Source organism: Schistocerca serialis, chromosome 2 (assembly GCF_023864345.2).
Source record: "Schistocerca serialis cubense isolate TAMUIC-IGC-003099 chromosome 2, iqSchSeri2.2, whole genome shotgun sequence".
NCBI lineage: Eukaryota > Metazoa > Arthropoda > Insecta > Orthoptera > Acrididae > Schistocerca > Schistocerca serialis.
In genome coordinates, this window is record NC_064639.1 from 448,212,289 (window position 1) to 448,231,741 (window position 19,453).

Sequence of the window (19,453 nt, forward strand, 5' to 3'; positions counted from 1 at the left end):
TCACAAGTCTCAACTTGATTGGAGCAATAATTTGGACAAAATCGGTGTTTTTAAGAAAAACTGAAGGCGCTAAATATTAGACTTAAAAAGATGAAAATGGGTATAAAACGTCAGTTTGGTACAAAAACCTTAACTATGTGGCTCCATTAAGCTACCTCTAATAGTTTTCCAGTAATTTACTGAAAACAAAATTTGGCACAAAAACGTCCTTATTTGTAATATATTAAGTATCATTTATATTAATGAAAGAAAGCTCTTATTACAGCACCTGATAAAACCCATTAAATAATAAAGCTATAACAAGCTTCAAGATCTTGTTGTAAGTAACAGTCAATATAAGGTCTCTTAAAGTTATCGCTCAGAGGTGATGTTCTACTGTCGGTTCCGTTCTAAACATTCTAGCCAGCAAAGTTTGAATGTAGTCGAGCTAAAACTTTTTCTGTAATTAAAGCCAACTTAACTCCTTTCGTATAAAAGTTACGAAGATCGTAAATTGTTTCATAACAGAGTTATTAAATAGTATGTGTGCGAGAAAGCGGCGATTTAGATGCCGCTACCGGGCATAGAGCGGATGAATGCAGATGTTCCTTTCGTCCGTCCGCTGCGCCCATCTATAAATACGGCCTGAGAGGCAGTGACACACACTTCGCACCCAGCTACCAATCGGTCCGCCTCAGTCAAACTCCGGCTTACGCGCTGCCTTGGGTGACGTCACAGCCAGGCTGCAACCAAAAGTATGTTTTCGGCATAAATAGGAAGTGAACTAGCAAGGACTGTACACCGTCCTGGATCGCTTAGATTTCGTGGGAGTAATTGTTAGTTTGCCGCCCGTAATATTAACAAAACCACGTGGCAAGTGCTGAAATTATTTTCCACTTTTGCGGCAAGTAATTAACTTTGATGATTATAAGTCAGGGCGAAATTCCATTTAATTGGAACTTACCGTAGAGGTAGCGTCCGAACTGCTTGTAGTGCTGTTTGTGATAGAGACATTATTATTATTATTGTTATTATTATTAGGACTATTACAGTGTTGTGCGTGTGAAATTTTATCAAATATAACAATCTGTTAGAACTCAAAACTTTGGTTTATAATCATAGTTCCTGATCTTGCTGAGTAAACAGAGAGTAGAAACGTTCCTTTCAGTGGGTACAAGAGGAATGTGGACTTGCAGACTGGAAACTATGGTCAGTATGTTCTCCATCTCTTATTTTCTACTTTCCACCCGCCGCCCCACAACAAAAACACGAGATCGATGCACTGAAATATCTCTCTCCTTCAGTGCGTCAGCTTCACCTTAGTGAAAAACAATACAGCGCCATGTTGAGAACATACGTCCATCTGTAGCTCCCAGAGCGGCGGGAGCGGCAAGTGTCGTGTCTGGGTTGCGTCGAAGCGACGCCAAAAAGGCGCATTAAGTTGCCGCGAGCACGGACCTCGGTAGCAGTTGACTCAGTACGCCACGAAGGGACCCTCGGAAATCACAGCATACTCGTAAAAAGACAGCGACATATTTGAGACACACAAGAATACAGGTGTCATTTCTGCTCATTTGACTCACAGAAACGTAAACCATACTCTTGAAGTTCCTAACCATAACCTCGGAAATCGCAAAATATTAATAAATATAGGTAAATATTTGTGGCAAGTAAGAGTACAACTGTCACTGCTGCTCATTTCTTTTGCAACAATTTAATCGTTCTGTTTTTAACCAAACTGAAGTCACAAAGTCTAACAAAGTCACTCCAGAGAGAGACCGCTCTTGTGTGTAAATAACATCGAATATTGCAGAATATACATCTATTACATTAAGAAGAAAGTCCCAGAATCTGTTACAAAAACGGAGATGGAAAAAAAAGACTGTAGCTGGGACAAAAAAAAAAATGGTTCAAATGGCTCTAAGCACCATGGGACTTAACATCTATGGTCATCAGTCCCCTAGAACTTAGAACTACTTAAACCTAACTAACCTAAGGACATCACACAACACCCAGTCGTCACGAAACAGAAAATCCCTGACGCCGCCGGGAATCGAGCCCGGGAACCCGGGCGCGGGAAGCGAGAACGCTACCGCGCGACCACGAGCTGCGGACGCTGGGACAACAACCTACTTCGTTTGACTCCGTGACTCGATGTCTGTAATCACTACACAAACTTTCAGAACAGTGTAATTCATATTACGATATCCTGGAGACTTTCACTACCAGTCTGTCATTAAGTTACATTTAAGTACAAGAAACTGTGCGAAGAATGATGTGTGCGATAAATCTTTAATTTGCCATTGCCTTGAAATGGCGTACTATCAGAGCACACAAGTTATAATACAAAAACAACTAAACGGCGAAATCCAATACGGCGTCTCCAAAGTTTTCATTTCTCGACTGCTGTCGAGTTTCGTTGTCACATGAAGGAACACATCACTTTGACATATCGTGTGAAGCCTTTCAGCACAAGTGGCTCTCTTCAGCTGCGGCTTCTGCTTTTATTGTAGTGGCTATTAACGCTATTCCCATGGTGTCATGCAGGCCGTCTCTCAGAATTACGACGTGTCTTACGAGTCAAATTGTCGTCGTAGAAATATGAATTATGCCGAAGGTCATGAGTTCAGGACCAGCCGCCAACTTATCGTCGGTAAGCATGCTTTGTGCACCATTTGCGCCCATGGGGCGTTCCGCTCGCGAGGTTGTACATGTTAAATTCATCTCCGAGTAGCGTTCGCAGTTATGCTGCTAATCATTCAGTACGCAGTAGACTGAGAGCTATTTAAGGTGATACCGGACTACTTGTTTGAAGTGTCCTGCCAGGGCTTCCGTCAGCTTTCATGCTAGTGAGCATAGTTCTCCATATTTTCTGTCCCCGCACTGCCGGCTGCGGTGGCCGAGTGGTTCTAGGCGCTTCAGTCCCGAACCGCGCGACTGCTACGGTCACAGGTTCGAATCCTGCCTCGGGCATGGATGTGTGTGATGTCCTTAGGTTAGTTAGGTTTAAGTAGTTCTAAGTTCTAGGGGACTGATGACCTCAGATGTTAAGTCCCATAGTGCTCAGAGCCATTTTTTTGTCCTCGCACTCCCCCGTAGTTCAGGGGCTGAATCGTTTTAATTCAATGCTTTTCATACGAATGAGTGTTCTCCAGTTTATATTCTTGTCCTGAAGCAAGACGCTATAGGCACTCGGCCTTAAAAACGTATCGTTATACTCGTGCTTCAGGCTACCTCGCCAGTTTATTGTATCTTACTGGAAGAGTTTAGTGGATTTTACTAGGACATACGCGTTTTCTCTTGTCTGTAGCTTCCCTCTAACATCTTATCCATTATGTTAATTAACTATCAACTGAACCCCCGCTAGAAGAGACTTAGTTCGGTGCCAGACACGGTCAGGACAAAAACCGAGAGACAGGTGAATGACAGACCTAATTACTTGCAGGGAAGCAGAGAAATCGTCTGCACAAGTAATTATTTTGCCACATCTCTTCAGATTAACATTAATTAGTATTCACAATATCATCTGTAGCAACCAACAACCGCTACAGGTTCACTTCTAAAAGACAAACCAAACGTGGAAACTTGAGTCACACGCAGAAAGCTGATACAGGTCAAATATAAGGAAAAAGACGAATATAGAAAGGGTCGTATAATCTCAATAAATTTTATTTAGTGGCCGAAAATATCTGCTATGTTACATTAGAAAGAACGTTTATTATGCAGGATTTGTGTTATAGCGAACGAAGGAGTTTTTTAAGATGCTGCAATCGATTGAGAATACATCGATTGGGTCACAATCGCTCAGTCACAGTCGATCCCAGATTTATGGAAAGAACGACAAGTTTCGCAGAATTAGATCACCAGGCTTAAATAGCTAATAAGAACGCTTTGAATTAAGACAGGGAGTGCTTAAATTAACTGAATTAATGTTCTCGCAACTCTGTTTCTCTCTCAGTTTACATGGAGTCACATGGAACAGGCATGGCTTAAACAAATATACAGGGTGTTTATAAATGAATATCGGGGTTTTAACTCTTTATAATATTTATTACATTAAACTTACAGTTATAAATGATATGTCAAATGAAAGAACAACTCAAACAGTTGTGTTTGGCACCAGTGGTTGAACTTCGTTGTACATAAGCGCTGGATAGGCTGGATAGACCGCAAGGGGCCCAGTGACAGGGCTTGCTTTGCATGGCCTCCACGTTCACCCGACCTGACGCTATGCGATTTTTTCCTTTGGGGCTTCATCAAGGATCGTTTGTACGTGCCTCCACTACCAGCAGACCTCCCTGAGTTAAGAAACCGGATTGAAGCAGCTGTTGCTACAATCACTGAAGACACGCTTATCAACGTTTGGGAAGAACTCGGCTATAGACGTGATGCGTGCCGTGTGACAAATGGTGCTCACATTGAACATTTATAAGGTTCTTGGTAAAACTGTTTGAGTTGCTCTTTCATTTGACATATCATTTATAACTATAAGTTTAATATAATAAATATTATAAAGCGTTGAAACCCTGATATTCATTTATAAACACCCTGTATTTTATAAGTGCATACGTAAAGCGATTCAGGATAAGATAAAATAATGTGACATATCATTTAGAACTGTAAGTTTAATATAATAAATATTATAAAGCGTTAAAACCCCGATATTCATTTATAAACACCCTGTATTTTATAAGTGCATACATTAAAGCGATTCAGGATATGATAAAATAATGTGAAACGGTCAAAAGCTATCGGGCTAGTGAGCAAACTTCTCCATGTTTTCTGTCCTGGCACTCTTCCGTGTAATGGTTAAGTGTTTTTCATGTTTCCATATTTTTGTACAATTCTTTTATATATACTCGAAATAGATACATAAAGGTTCTGTATGGTTTTCAAGGGACTCTGATACTATTATCGCTGAAAAATAGTGGCAAGTTCAGGTAATGATGACGGAGTTCGATAGCGATCACGCGCCCTACTCTTAAGTAGACCACAAACGGTCAGTAAGACTTGGTGACTGTAGTGGCCAGGGGAGATGCGACAATTCATCTTGGTGCTCACAAAACTAGTCCTGGACGATGCGCGCTGTGTGAACAGAGAACCTGTCATCTTGGAAGACAGACATTGTACCATTACGGAACAAACATTATACCATCGGATGGTCCTGATCAGTCAAAATGGTCAGATAACCCCTGGCAATAATGCGACCTTGTAGAGTAACCACGGGATCCATGGAATACCACGATATTGCTGCATAAGTAATCACCGAACCGTCGCGATAATTCGTTCTTGGGACATAGAGGGAGCTTCACATTTTTCTTGGTTGGTACGCTCCCGGCAGTTAGATGGTCGGATCTATCTTCCTTATCTTCTCATGACCATAGAAAGACTACCACTCATTTCTCCACTCTTCTCTTAGACCTTAGCTTTCAGGGTCGAGTTGGCCAGTTTACCCAGATTGGTTAACTAGATTTTAGACGGGTCTGTGGTAAGTTGAATGTTTTAATGAATTTCTCTGAATCTTTTGAGTTTCGTTCATTCATGTGCTATTGCTCATTGTAGTCGGAGATTTGGAGGGGTAGTATTCGCTATTACTGACTATCACGGTATTGGTGTGGATTTAAAACGTCTTGTAATGATCCTCATTGTGTTATTTAGATGGATATCTATTTTCTTGATATAGCTATTTCTGCTCCAAACAGGAGAATAGTTTTCAGCGATAGAATACATAAATGCTTGTATTATATTTCTTAAGGTGCTCTCATCGGATCACCTGCTACCACTATCCGATTTCCTTAATATATTGTATCTAGACTGAGCTTTTGTGTTGTTAGCTCTAGATGTTTACTAAATGTCAGGGATCTGTCGGGAGTCACAACCAAATATTTGGGCTTTCGACTAATGTTGTTGCACATTACATTCAACACTCTGTTTACCATTCTGTTTGTCAGATGGAATGAGCTGACTTGTACTTTCTTTAGGGTTTGGACAATGTCTCCACTTTTTGTAGTACTGGTCAATGCTTTGTAGGTCGTTAGTAAGAGTTTTCTCACCTTCTTCGAACGTGTTTCGTTGAGTTGCTATTACTAGGTCGTCGGCGTAGTTGAACTTTACAGAACCATTGGTGACTATGTGGTTGGTGTACTAGTTGAATAAAAGTGCGGCCAAAACAGAACCTTGTGGACTATCGTTATTTTGGTATAGGAATTACTTGAAGATGTGACTTTAAGACTAGCTATCACCCGGAGTGCCTTATGAAATACGGGGTGTGGCTATAAAATAACGATACTATTACTGTAAAACATTTCATTTCAAAAACATACATACTTAGTTATTGCTACCCTCAACATATTACCCTCCTTAATCCCCATTGATGGAAACAGTGCTGGAAGCCTTCTTCTGTGACCTACTTCATAACGCGTGTATCTTTGTCTTTCACTCCTTCAACGGACTGCTGTCTTGTTCCTTTTAATGCAGATTTGAACTTGAGGAGTAGATAAAAGTCACATGGTGCTAGGGCAGGCGAATAAGGTGCGTGGTCTAACACAGGGATGCTGTACTTCGCTAGAGACCTATTAACAGACAATGCGGTATGAGTCGGTGCGTTGTCTTTGATGCAGAACCTATGGCATGTTCTTCCACAATTCGTGTCGTTTCTTACTTATTTTCTGACGGAGATGAGCAAGAACCTCGGGATAGTAATTTTGTTTAATAGTTTGACCTTCAGGTACCGACTGAAGATACATAATTTCAAGAATATCGAAAAACCAATTATAATCGTTTTGAATCTTGATTTGCTCAATCAAACTTTTTTCGCTCTCGATGAAGTTAGGCCTTTGCAATTCATGGACCGGCACTTAATTTCTGGATCGTAAGTGAGAAACCACGTCACATCACTCTTTCCACGAAATTAGGATCATTCTCCATGGTATTCGAAGTGCCAGTACAAAATTTTCACGAGCTTCTTTTTGTTCGATCGCGAAAATTTTCGGCACCAGTTTCGCACACACTTTTCACATGTTAAAATGGTTATGTAAAATTTGCTTTACGCATTCTTTGTCAGTTCCTACAGTTTCTGCAATTGGTTGAATACTCTACCGACGATCAGATCGAATCAGCTCGATATTTTCATCCGTTTTTGATGTTGAAGGCCGTGCCGGGCGTGAGTCATCTTGAAGTCTTCTCGGCTATCTTGAAGACGCATGAACCGCCCAGAAAATCGCGTACGTGTTACACCGTCTTCTCTATACACTTCTTCCAGAGAAAGGTAGGGTTCAGTAGCAGATTTTCCAAGTTTCATTTGAAACTTTACGTCAATTCGTTGCTCTGTTATGGTACTTACCGCTTTTCCGACAAACTAAATAAACAGCTCTTATACAAATGAAGGCTACGGTCACACTGATATGTCTACAGACATCAGAGATGCCACATTCGACTGAAAAAGCTTCACACTTCACAGACATTGATCGTTCATCTTTGGTGCAAGCATACTTACACTGTGACAGCTTCAGTCCCGTTCTTAGAATATAAATATCTATGGAGAGAGCATTTGGATACGCAGAACGAGAATTCTGTCTGGAACATCTCCTGCAGCTGAAGTCACATGAGTTTGGGACGGCACATTTTAGCCCGAATAGCGCTTAACGTCTTCAGGATGTTATTGCTTCGCTCCTATAGTTGTATCACCTTCAGAACTACCGTGAAACAATGTATACGCTTTTTATAGAAACGCAACAATTTGATACCAGTAACTGAAGTTGGCTTAAAGTTGTGAAGAGCAATGGTATTGTGCTTTTTCGCCGAAGTATCGTAGCTCAAATTCCACCTTATTTACTTTTTTTCGGTAACGGGATAAGGAATGACAGCCAACAAATTTTTTTAATGTTTTCTATTGCACTTACTGGCATTGTCGAATCTCTGTTCTAATTAATTACGTTACAATGACACTGTAGACGGCGCTGAAGTGTCACGAAAAAACAACACATTTGGAACTGTGAACTGTTACAGCAAATACAGTAAGCGATCTGCTCCCCCTGCTTGCAGTTTCTCTTTATTTACCCTGGTGCTTTTTATAGACAAGTAAAATGTCTATAGTATAATGTAAAGACATGAAATTAGAACCACGCTCCTTTTTGAAATAGTTATTTATTCATTCCATAAACCGGTTTTCGAAGCTTTTCAGGCTCATCTTTGGATCTTGCACAGGAAATTACATAGCTATTTCAAGCGATATCTATAACATCTTGCGGCAGCTCATCAGAAAAGTGAACCCCAAAAATAAATAAATAAATAAAAACTAAAAGATCAGTGCTTGAATTTTGGAGGTATAGAAGAAGTGACAGCCAACAATATTTTTTAGGTTTTCTATTACACTGATTCACATTGTCGAATCTGTTATAATTAATTACATTACACTGGCACTGTATAGGAAACTGTCTCATGCAGAAATACTTAAATACACATAAGGGTTTGAGAATCTACAGAAAGTGGGGGAAATTAATCAGACTGTGATGTATAAATTTTATCTGCTTATGAACATGGCACGAATATGTATACATACACTGACACACACTTGCAGAGTTATCCAGCACTTGTTTCGTAAACACATGGCCATAATATCTCAGAAATTATCTCTACAATACAAGACTTTGTAATATCGTGTCTCCATACTTTTCAACATATAACGTGCCTCATATCAATATTACATTTACAATTATACATTTGTTGTACATACCTATGAAAAGTAACTGGTCCTCCTTTCACATACTTCTCTTGACATCCGCAGCGACGACATTACCGCACCGTAGCTGTTACTAAAACCCAAACGTGCAGAAACGTATACAGGGTGTTCAAAAATTTCCGTTACAGACTTATAGTACTTGAAGAGGGGAGTGAGTATATAATATTTTGAACAGGAACCCATGTGCAGGAACGTCATCCAGCGACGCTGCAGAGCGTCAAAGTTATAGGCGCCAACCCCTGTAAATCTATGTATATAGAGGATGATTCCGTGAAGATGTTACAGGCTTTCAAGGATGATGGAGAAGGATATATATCGATTTGAGGTAAGGTTCCCTTTACCGAAGCGAAAACCTTTCACCTTTCTGATACCTCTGACAGTGGAATACATGTACCGATACCGTTGTTGCTAAGGTTGTACAGTAAGCAACTTTCAGAGGTGATAGTGTGGACCAAAACAAGAAAAATGTCTAGTAAACATGGGCTGCAAAATGCATACCTCAAGAGCTGTGAGCTCTTGTTCAGTAGACGAATGTGTTTTACACTAGCGAAGACGAACAAGTGTTCGTAGCTTCTCAGGTATCGTTTTTAGGTCCCATGTTTATTAAACATGTCTTCTTACTTTGGTCCGTACTACTAAATCTGAAAGTTATGAGGGTCACTCCAAAAATACAGTTTTCATTCTGCATGTGTGAAAGTTTTACAGTGTGTAGATACACCCTTCCCGCTTGTTTTCATACTTAGTTCAACCTGTTCTCGTGAGTGGCGCCGTCACAGCATGTCTTCAAGGTGGCTGCTACACTTGACGTTCGTCAGAAGCAACGTGCCGTCATAGAATTCCTGTGCTTTGAAAACGAGACAGTGGGAAACATCCACAAAAGGTTGAAAAAGGTGTATAGAGATGCTGCTGTCGATCGCAGTACAGTTAGTCGGTGGGCAAGCAGGTTACATGATGAAAGCGGGCACAGCAATATTGAGGATTTTCCTCGCAGCGGCAGGCCTCGTACTGCACACACTAGAGACAATGTGCAGAGAGTTATGGAACCACCATAAATTCTGATGCATATGTGACGACACTGAAGAAACTTCAAGCTCGACTGAGTCGTGTTCGACTACATCGGCAAAAGCAGGATGTTTTGCTATTGCACGACAATGCACGGCCACATATCAGTCAAAAACCATGGAAGCGATCACAAAACTCGGATGGACAACACTGAAACACCCGCCTTACAGTCCTGACCTGCCTCTATGTGACTATCATCTCTTTGGGAAACTGAAAGACTCTCTTCGTGGAACAAGGTTTGAAGATGATGACTCCCTTGTGCACGCTACCAAACAGTGGCTCCCACATGTTGGTCCAGAATTTTACCGTGCGGGTATGCAGGCGCTGGTACCAAGATGGCGTACGGCAGTTGAGAGGGATGGAAATTATGTGGAGAAATGAAAATATTGTTCCTAAAGGATGTATCTACACACTGTAAAACTTTCAAACATGTAGAATAAAAGAAGGATTTTTTTTTAAAAAAAAGTGTGCATTTCTTTTGGAGTGACCCTCATACCTGCCCTGCAATCTTAGCAACAATAGTATAGGTACAACACTGTCACAGGTATCAGAATGGTTTTCGCTAATAACTTTCGACACGTCCGTTTCCGGTACAGGGACGCTTAACTCAAATCGATACATATATCCTTCTCCATCATCCTTGAAAGTTTGTAACATCATCATGAAATCACAATTTATATACCGGGTGATCAAAAAGTCAGTATAAATTTGAAAACTGAATAAATCACGGAATAATGTAGATACAGAGGTACAAATTGACACACACACTTGGAAAGACAGGGGTTTTATTAGAACCAAAAAAATACAAAAGTTCAAAAAATGTCTGACAGATGGCGCTTCATCTGATCAGAATAGCAATAATTAGCATAACAAAGTAAGACAAAGCAAAGATGATGTTCTTTACAGGAAATGCTCAATATGTCGACCATCATTCCTCAACGATAGCTGTAGTCGAGGAATAATGTTGTGAACAGCACTGTAAAGCATGTCCGGAGTTATGGTGAGGCATTGGCGTCAGATGTTGTCTTTCAGCATCCCTAGAGATGTCGGTCGATCACGATACACTTGCGACTTCAGGTAACCCCAAAGCCAATAATCCCACGGACTGGGGTCTGGGGACCCGGCAGGCCAAGCATGACGAAAGTGGCGGCTGAGCACACGATCATCACCAAACGACGCGCGCAAGAGATCTTTCACGCGCTATCTGTCGGACATTTTGTGAACTTTGTTTTTTTTTTTTGTTCTAATAAAACCCCATGTCATTCCAAGCATGTGTGTCAATTTTTACCTCTCTATCTACATTATTCCGTGGTTTATTAAGTTTTCAAGTTTATACTGACTTTTTGATCACCCTGTACATACATTTGCAGGATGCGGCGCCTATAACTTTGACGCTCTATAGCGTCGTTGGGTTAATTTCCGGACATGGGTTCCGATTCAATCTATTGAGGTACTCCGTCTACAAGTCTTAGAAGTTTGTAACGGGAATTTCCGAACACCCTGTACAAAACAAGGAGGATACGTGCAATATTCAAGTTTCGCTATTACCGCAAATTGTACACAAGCAGCGCCGTCCCAGAATCACTTGACTAGCCCGGTGTGATGTTGATCACATACGCAGTAGACTAAGTTCACTCCATACTGTACGGTCCCGTTGTTTTATAGCCGCGCCTCGTATAGGTTGTAACGCGTGTTGTGTGGCGTGTCCGCGACGCAGGTTCGCGGGCGAGGACGAGGGCGGTCCTGCGCGGCGGCGCCAGCAGAAGCTGCAGCAGCGCGCGTGGCTGGAGCAGCAGAGGGAGGAGGCGCGTGCGGCAGAGGCGGCGCGCCGCGAGGCCGAGCGCCGCTACGCAGAGGCCTCGCGCAACCGCGACGCGCTCGCCACCGACCTGGGCAGCCTCGAGGAGCGCCTGCGCCGCCAGCTGGACGCCGCCACCGCCAGATACAACAGGGCGCTGGTCAGTCTCTCTTAATAACTGGCTCACCAACGACCACTTTACGAGTAGAGTTGTAAAACTACCGCCCGCGTTCTCGCTTCCCACGCCCGGGTTCCCGGGTTCGATTCCCGGCGGGGTCAGGGATTTTCTCTGCCTCGTGATGGCTGGGTGTTGTATGATGTCCTTAGGTTAGTTAGGTTTAAGTGGTTCTAAGTTCTAGGGGACTGATGACAATAGATGTTAAGTCCCATAGTGCTCGGAGCCATTTGAACCATTTGTAAAACTACCGTAGGCTATCCTAAGTAAACGGGACTACGGTATTTTTCCTAGTAGCTTCGGTCAGTAAGATCGTAACCGCGTTACCTCTATGTCATGTGTGTTGCATACCTATCAGGCGTTACCTCATTTCAATTGCTTTGTTTGCATATGAACTCAGTCTCTTACTAGATTCCCATAGAAACTGGAAGCAGTGAACGGTCTTCCCCAGGGAAGCGTCCTGGGACCTCTGCTGTTCCTGATCTATATAAATGACCTGAGTGACAATCTGAGCAGTTCTCTTAGGTTGTTCACAGATGATGCTGTAATTTACCGTCTAGTAAGGTCATCCGAAGACCGGTATCAGTTGCAAAGCGATTTAGAAAAGATTGCTGTATGGTGTGGCAGGTGGCAGTTGACGCTAAATAACGAAAAGTGTGAGGTGATGCACGTGAGTTCCAAAAGAAATCCGTTGGAATTCGATTACTCGATAAATAGTACAATTCTCAAGGCTGTCAGTTGAAAGTACCTGGGTGTTAAAATTACGAACAACTTCAGTTGGAAAGACCACATAGATAATATTGTGGGGAAGGCGAGCCAAAGGTTACGTTTCATTGCCAGGAGACTTAGAAGATGCAACAAGTCCACTAAAGAGACAGCTTACACTACACTCGTTCGTCCTCTGTTAGAATAGTGCTGCGCGGTGTGGGATCCTTACCAGGTAGGATTGACGGAGGACATCGAAAGGGTGCAAAAAAGGGCAGCTCGTTTTTTATTATCACGTAATAGGGGAGAGAGTGTGGCAGATATGATACGCGAGTTGGGATGGAAGTCATTAAAGCAAAGACGTTTTTCGTTGCGGCGAGATCTATTTACGAAATTTCAGTCGCCAACTTTCTCTTCCGAATGCGAAAATATTTTGTTGAGCCCAACCTACATAGGTAGGAATGATCATCAAACTAAAATAAGAGAAATCAGAGCTCGAACACAAAGGTTTAGGTGTTCGTTTTTCCCGCGCGCTGTTCGGGAGTGGGATGGCAGAGAGATAGTATGATTGTGGTTCGATTAACCCTCTGCCAAGCACTTAAATGTGAATTGCAGAGTAATCATGTAAATGTAGATGTAGATATACAAAGGGCTGTGGAACCTATGGAATGTCCGCCGAGTGGGGCCAGCGTGTCCGACTGTCGTGTAGCGGGACCAGGTTTGATTTTCAGCCGGGACGGCGATTTTCTTCGCTCAGAGTCTGGGGGTTGTGTTGTCGTCGTCATCATTTCATCATCGACATGCGAGTCGCCCAATGTGACGTCAGATGAAAATACTTGAAACTCGGCGACTGAGCTTCCTCAAATGTGGATTCCTGGCTATCAGTGCCGTACGATCATTTCATTTCACCTATGAGACATTTCTGTTCTTCATAGTTATCCCTCTGTTCTTGCTTAAAAATAAACAGTATATATAGAAAAACTTAAACTGTCGATGTTTAATTGAGGTTTTATTCGACACTTATTGATTTCCAATGTGAAATAGAGGGACGTTGTAGCAAAAATAAAAAAATAAAAAAATCAGATTTATCATGCAGTTAACAGTAGTAACAGGAAGCTCCTGCTTTTGATCATGATGAAGAACGTTCGACTGAGTACAAAATAACAATAATAATTATATAGATTTTTTACCTTTGTGCATGTAAAAAGTACTTGCATCAGAAGTAACTGCTTTGGTTGTGTATAGCAGCTGTAGTTACGCGAGCAGCTAATTTTTATTACTTACAAAATGCAGTCTGTATTTTCTACAGATATAAAATACACAATGGAGTAAATGCGAATGTTTTGCGGTTCTAATAATATGCAGAACAAATAAACAAAACACAAAGCGTAGTCTTTGGCTCCCAGTTTCTCTTTCACACATTTATTTACGTTTCTTTCAAAAATGGTTCAAATGGCTCTGAGCACTATGGGACTCAACTTCTGAGGTCATTAGTCCTCTAGAACTTAGAACTAGTTAAACCTAACTTACCTAAGGACATCACACGCATCCATGCCCGAGGCGGGATTCTAACCTGCGACCGTAGCGGTCTCGCGGTTCCAAACGGCAGCGCCTAGAACCGCACGGCCACTTCGGCCGGCACGTTTCTTTCCCCAGCAGTTCTACCAACACTAACAATAATCCTACTATTTACTAAGGCACTTATGTACTGTACCAAAACTACCGAACCATAGTTTTGGCAGAGCACAACTCTAGTCCTGTGTGTTACTCGGTGAGTACTTGTGTGCGTGATTTATGGAATATGAAATATATTGGATGTCATCATTTTGGAGAATTTTGTTCTGCGGTCATGTGGATTTATTCCTATGTTTCCAATGACGGTATAGGGTATTTATGGTTCTGTCTTTCAAAAAAATTTTGTGAGTTAGTCTCAATGATCTGGGGGATTTTGGCAGTGCTTAGGTTTGTGTAGAGCTCTCTCTTTGCTTGGTGCTGGCTATCATCTGCGACCCTATATCTGTTTTCGATTCAAAGAACCTTGGTTAGGTTTGTGTCAGAGGCCAGTGACCATACTTCGGTACCAGTTGTGATGGTTAGTCTCTTGCTTTTCATTGGGGGACAAAGTCTAAAGAGCATGCTGGGCCCTTTACTGCAAATGTCAGTGACATAACCTTTGACTGTCAATCTCCTCTCCAGTTTTTATCCTCTGGTACAGAATGTTGTTTTTCCAGGAAAGGATTGTGGCACTGAAACGGATAACCAAGTCTCTTTGAGTTCTCTTAAAGGTAAATAACACTCCATGAGTCTTGTCAGTTATCTAGCAGTTGTTCGCCTACTGTTACACAAGTCTTAGGTGCTGCTCGAGATATTTTGCTAATAACTGAAGACTCGAGCTACTTCTGTAGAATACAGTGTCATCTGCAAATATAGAAAGCTGACCTCTCGGCTATCTTGGGATATCATTTCTTAATACAGAGTAGAGTATAGGGCCCAGAACTGAGCACTGCTAGACTCCATCTTCAGTGTATGTTATAATCGTATTGCTGCCAGTTCCCAGGACACACATATGGGACATATCAGATGTATTCGCAGTTGCTAATAATGACTATCATCAGCTGTAGAATGGAATGTCGACGATGAAAATTTGTGCCGGACCGGGACTCGAACCGGGATTTCCCCGTTATCGCGAGCGGTCGCCTTACCATTTGGCTATCCGTGCACGACTCACGGCCAGACTCAAACTTCCACATGTCGTCAAGCATATGTCTACGCTCTGTACTCGGACATCCATTATGAACCTGGTTGACGACATATGGAAGTCTGGGTGTGGCCGTGAGTTGTGGCCGGATAGCTAAATTGTGAGGCGGCCGCTCGCGATAAGCGGGAAATCGGGTTCGAGACCGGGTACGGGGAAAAATTTCCGTTATCATCATTCCATTCTACAGGTGCTGGTAGTGATTATTCGCAATTTCGATTTCATTTGATATGTTTCGTAACGGTTGTGGTCGCCGCAGTGCATCATCATCAGAATAACACAGGCATTGCAATGTCGTACACATACAGAAGGTTTTTTTTTTTTTTTTTTACAAATGATGCTATTACCATTATAATACGACGTGCGCAGCAGAGCGCCCTTCTTGTGGAGCAGGAACGTAGGCTACGAGTTACGGAGGCTGTGACAAATGGCTCATAGTCCACATGGCACCGAGAAGCAGGTGGCGCGCCAGAACGAGCTGTATGTAAAATCCATCGGCGTCGGCAGAAATTTCTGCAACGGGTGGAAGGGGGCAGCAACACTCTGAAACTGCCGTTTTTGATATGACTGAGTTGGTCTATTTCGAGATTCGTCGCGCCACATGAGGTAAATTCTGTTGGTGCACAGAAAACTTATTGTATCCCCCAGAATTGATACTCAGCCACTCAGTACTTGTTACAAGTATATTAATATTCATACTTAAAAAGTAAGCATGAAGACGCGACTATCTTCACAGTAGACCTTTTTATGTTCTTCTATTACATAATTAATCCTTGTTTAAGCATGAGCAATCTGTTTTTTATTGCTTTCGAAAAACATTTATACTTCCGGTACTTGATCTAGGTACAGGAAATGGTACGTACGTGTTATGTACCAAGCTGTACTGTAAATTACGGAACCTACAAAGAACATGCACCTAACATAGAAATACTCCAGAATGACGTAAGCATGCCGGCCGAAGTGGCCGTGCGGTTAAAGGCGCTGCAGTCTGGAACCGCAAGACAGCTACGGTCGCATGTTCGAATCCTGCCTCGGGCATGGATGTTTGTGATGTCCTTAGGTTAGTTAGGTTTAACTAGGTCTAAGTTCTAGGGGACTAATGACCTCAGCAGTTGAGTCTCATAGTGCTCAGAGCCATTTGAACCATTTTTTGACGTAAGCATGTGTTATACATAGGAAGTTAGGTATTACATTCATTACTACAATTCATAAATTGGAGCAATAAGTTCAAATGGCTCTGAGCACTATCGGACTCAACTTCTGAGGCCATCAGTCCCCTAGAACTTAGAACTAGTTAAACCTAACTAACCTAAGGACATCACACACATCCATGCCCGAGGCAGAATTCGAACCAGCGACCGTAGCGGTCGCGCGGTTCCAGACTGAAGCGCCTAGAACCGCTCGGCCACAGCGGCCGGCGGAGCAATAAGTCTAAAGCACTTGTGACCAGTGGTGATGACTTCACAACAAGTGGGATAAACAGTAACATTAACTCATAAGTACCTAACATGCGCAGAGGTGTCTTGAAACAGTCATCTGATTTAATATTTCTAATTGTCGTTGAAGAATACCAGTTGACTTAAAAACTTAGGTGTGATGACTCTGATAGTACCTACGCACTGCAGATCACAGACAAATCTTTAAACAGCTTCTGGAAACAGCAATTACCTATACTATACTTCTCTGAGACATGTATTCGTAAAAATGGAAATGATCGTATGGCGTCAGTGACCGGAAGTTCCCAGGCGGGAAGTTCGGCCGCCAAATGAAAGTCTTACTGAGTGCGACGCCACATTGGGCGTCGACAATAGAGATGAAATGATGATGAGGGGAGCGCAACACACAATTCCTGAGGGGAGAAAATCTCCCACCCCAGTCGGGAATTGAACGCGGGCCACCGTGAGTGGTAATCCAACGCGCTGACCTTTCAGCTAGTGGGGCGGACGTGTATTCGTAGTTAAGACGTAAAAGAGATCACTTCCTAACACATTTTGTGAAATATTTTCAAGAACAATTATTCGAAAATAACAGTCGCCTTGCAAAGAACGGTAGATGGAAGCTACTTACATTTTCAAAATGAATGCAGATGTATGTATAGTGGTGTGTCTTTTCCTTACCATTCTTCCTTCCACAGCATTTGTGTTTCTGTACCACGAGATATAAAATCTGTATTTTTTTACATTTCATGACGGTCTGGGACGCAGACGTCACAAAAGCTCGAAATTAAAGCCGATAATCGCTTTATGGTAAGTTGTATTTGAAGTAATATTGCTGAAGAGTTTTTTATTACTCTTTTTCAGTTCCTGTACAGTGCAACGTGATATACGCGAAATGCGTTAGCACCAAAACTGCTGTCACGTTTGTGCTTGTGTGTAGCAATCAAGCCGTCGTATGCAGGCCAGCACTCGCTGTTTACGCAGCTCGTCTTCTCTCGGCCCTCAGCCCTCTGACTCCTCTTCGCCTGGGAGAGCACTCGTCACAGTCTTATGGGACCGGACTTACGCGTAGGCTGCACGGTCCTGGATCTATGATGCTGAGAGGATAGGGAGTCTTCAGTCGCCGCTTGTACACTATCTGATCGAAAGCATTTGGACACCCCTATGTTCTGGAACTGACCGTTAGACGTCAAGGGAGACAGATCTGCCACTGTAAAAGGAGGCAGGAAGTCGAGGCCCACGAGAAGACAGAGCGCGGCGCCTACGTCACGAGGGTACACACGTACCCCTCGAAAAATACGGGCCCCGCTACGTACTTGTGACGTCACACTAGTCGGCTTGTCGTTCACACTTTGCGAACGCCCGGCTTCGAGCCGGGCCCACAGAAAATCAATATGTTTTTGAGAAGGTACCCACTGAAGGTCTTAACTTTGTCATATGCTGTCGAGAGCTTGCAGGCGTTGAAACGCGCAGTCAAGAATTATTAAACTCGTATCTAACTGTTTCTTGCTCCCCGCCGTTGACAGCTGCTGGCACTCGTACGATACACAGTATCACGTGCTGTGATGTTCGAGCCACGGCCAGCCTTCCTCGTGGACCTCGCCTCGGCAGGGAGCACTGTGTCGTCAATAGAGAAGCAGTAAGAGCAGAATTGGTCGTCCAGGAGAACTCAGCGACTTCGAGTGTGGTCCAGGCATTTGATGTCACCTGAATAACAAATCCATCAGGGCTATTCCAACCCGTCTAAAGCTCTCCAAATCGACTGTGGCTGATGTAATTGTGAAGTAGAAACGTGCAGAAACACTCGCAGCTAAACCAAGACCAGGCAGGCCCCATGTAATGACGGACAGGGACAGTCGACCACCGCAGAGGGTGGTTGTAAAAAATCACATAAAATCAGTGGAAGGGGAGAAAAACATGAGATACAACGGTCGAGCAGCTCCTTATATTCCTCACACTTCTGTAATCAGTGCTAAGCGACGCTTGGCGTGAGGTGAACAGCGATGCACTGAGCAGTGGGTGGCTGGAAACAGTAATGAAGCTATACCCTGTGGCAAGCTGATTGAAGAGTTTTGGGTTTGGAGACTACCTGAAAAACTTTACCTGCAATCATGTCTAGTGCCACGAATGAAGTATGGAGGAGGTTGTTTCGTGGTATCGGAGTGTTTTTATTGGTTAGGCTATGGTCCCCTTATTGCCCTTAAGAAAATGCTAAATGCAATTCAAACACTATCCTGAAAGCGAAAATTAGGACAAATCAGGTCAATAGATAGAGAAAAGCTCATGCTTGGCATAAAAACAAACGTGTGATTCCTTCACTTACGTTATCAAAAATCAATACTAATTCTCATTTCACCACCTATTGATGGCACTTCAAATAATTACATTATTTCACTGAAAAATCTGTAGTTACTGGTATATCACAGTTCATAAGAAAGTTCCGCATGTTCACTATGTGGCAAAATACTCTTTGCTTTGCGTGCTATCATTTGCCGAAAACTCGTATCGGTATCTGAAACCGTTTTTGAGGTATGAAGGTATTATGAATCACTTTCATTCTATCGTTTGCCTGTGCCATCGGAAGTGAGTGTTCCACATACAACCTATCTTCTCGAGACTCAACAGGTAGTTATCGTCTCAAGTTTAAAGAAAAATTCAATATATTATATACATCTCGCACACAGAAATGTATGATCTAACATCCAAAACGTTCAAAATCGTAGCGATCCGTATTTTTTATTGCAAATTATTCAAATTTCGTGCTTTACCTTACTTAATATAGAAACATCATAACAACAACGCC

The 19,453-nt window shown here is 42.5% G+C and overlaps 1 protein-coding gene across 1 annotated transcript in view; it reads left to right on the forward strand.

The window, feature by feature from the left end:
• Positions 1-19,453, forward strand: part of LOC126456069 (RIB43A-like with coiled-coils protein 2) — a 136,685-nt gene that overhangs the window by 58,730 nt on the left and 58,502 nt on the right. Inside the window, exon 4 of the mRNA XM_050091824.1 lies at positions 11,499-11,739. Within this exon, the coding sequence (XP_049947781.1) occupies positions 11,499-11,739 (241 nt within the window). The remainder of the gene's footprint in view (positions 1-11,498; positions 11,740-19,453) is intronic.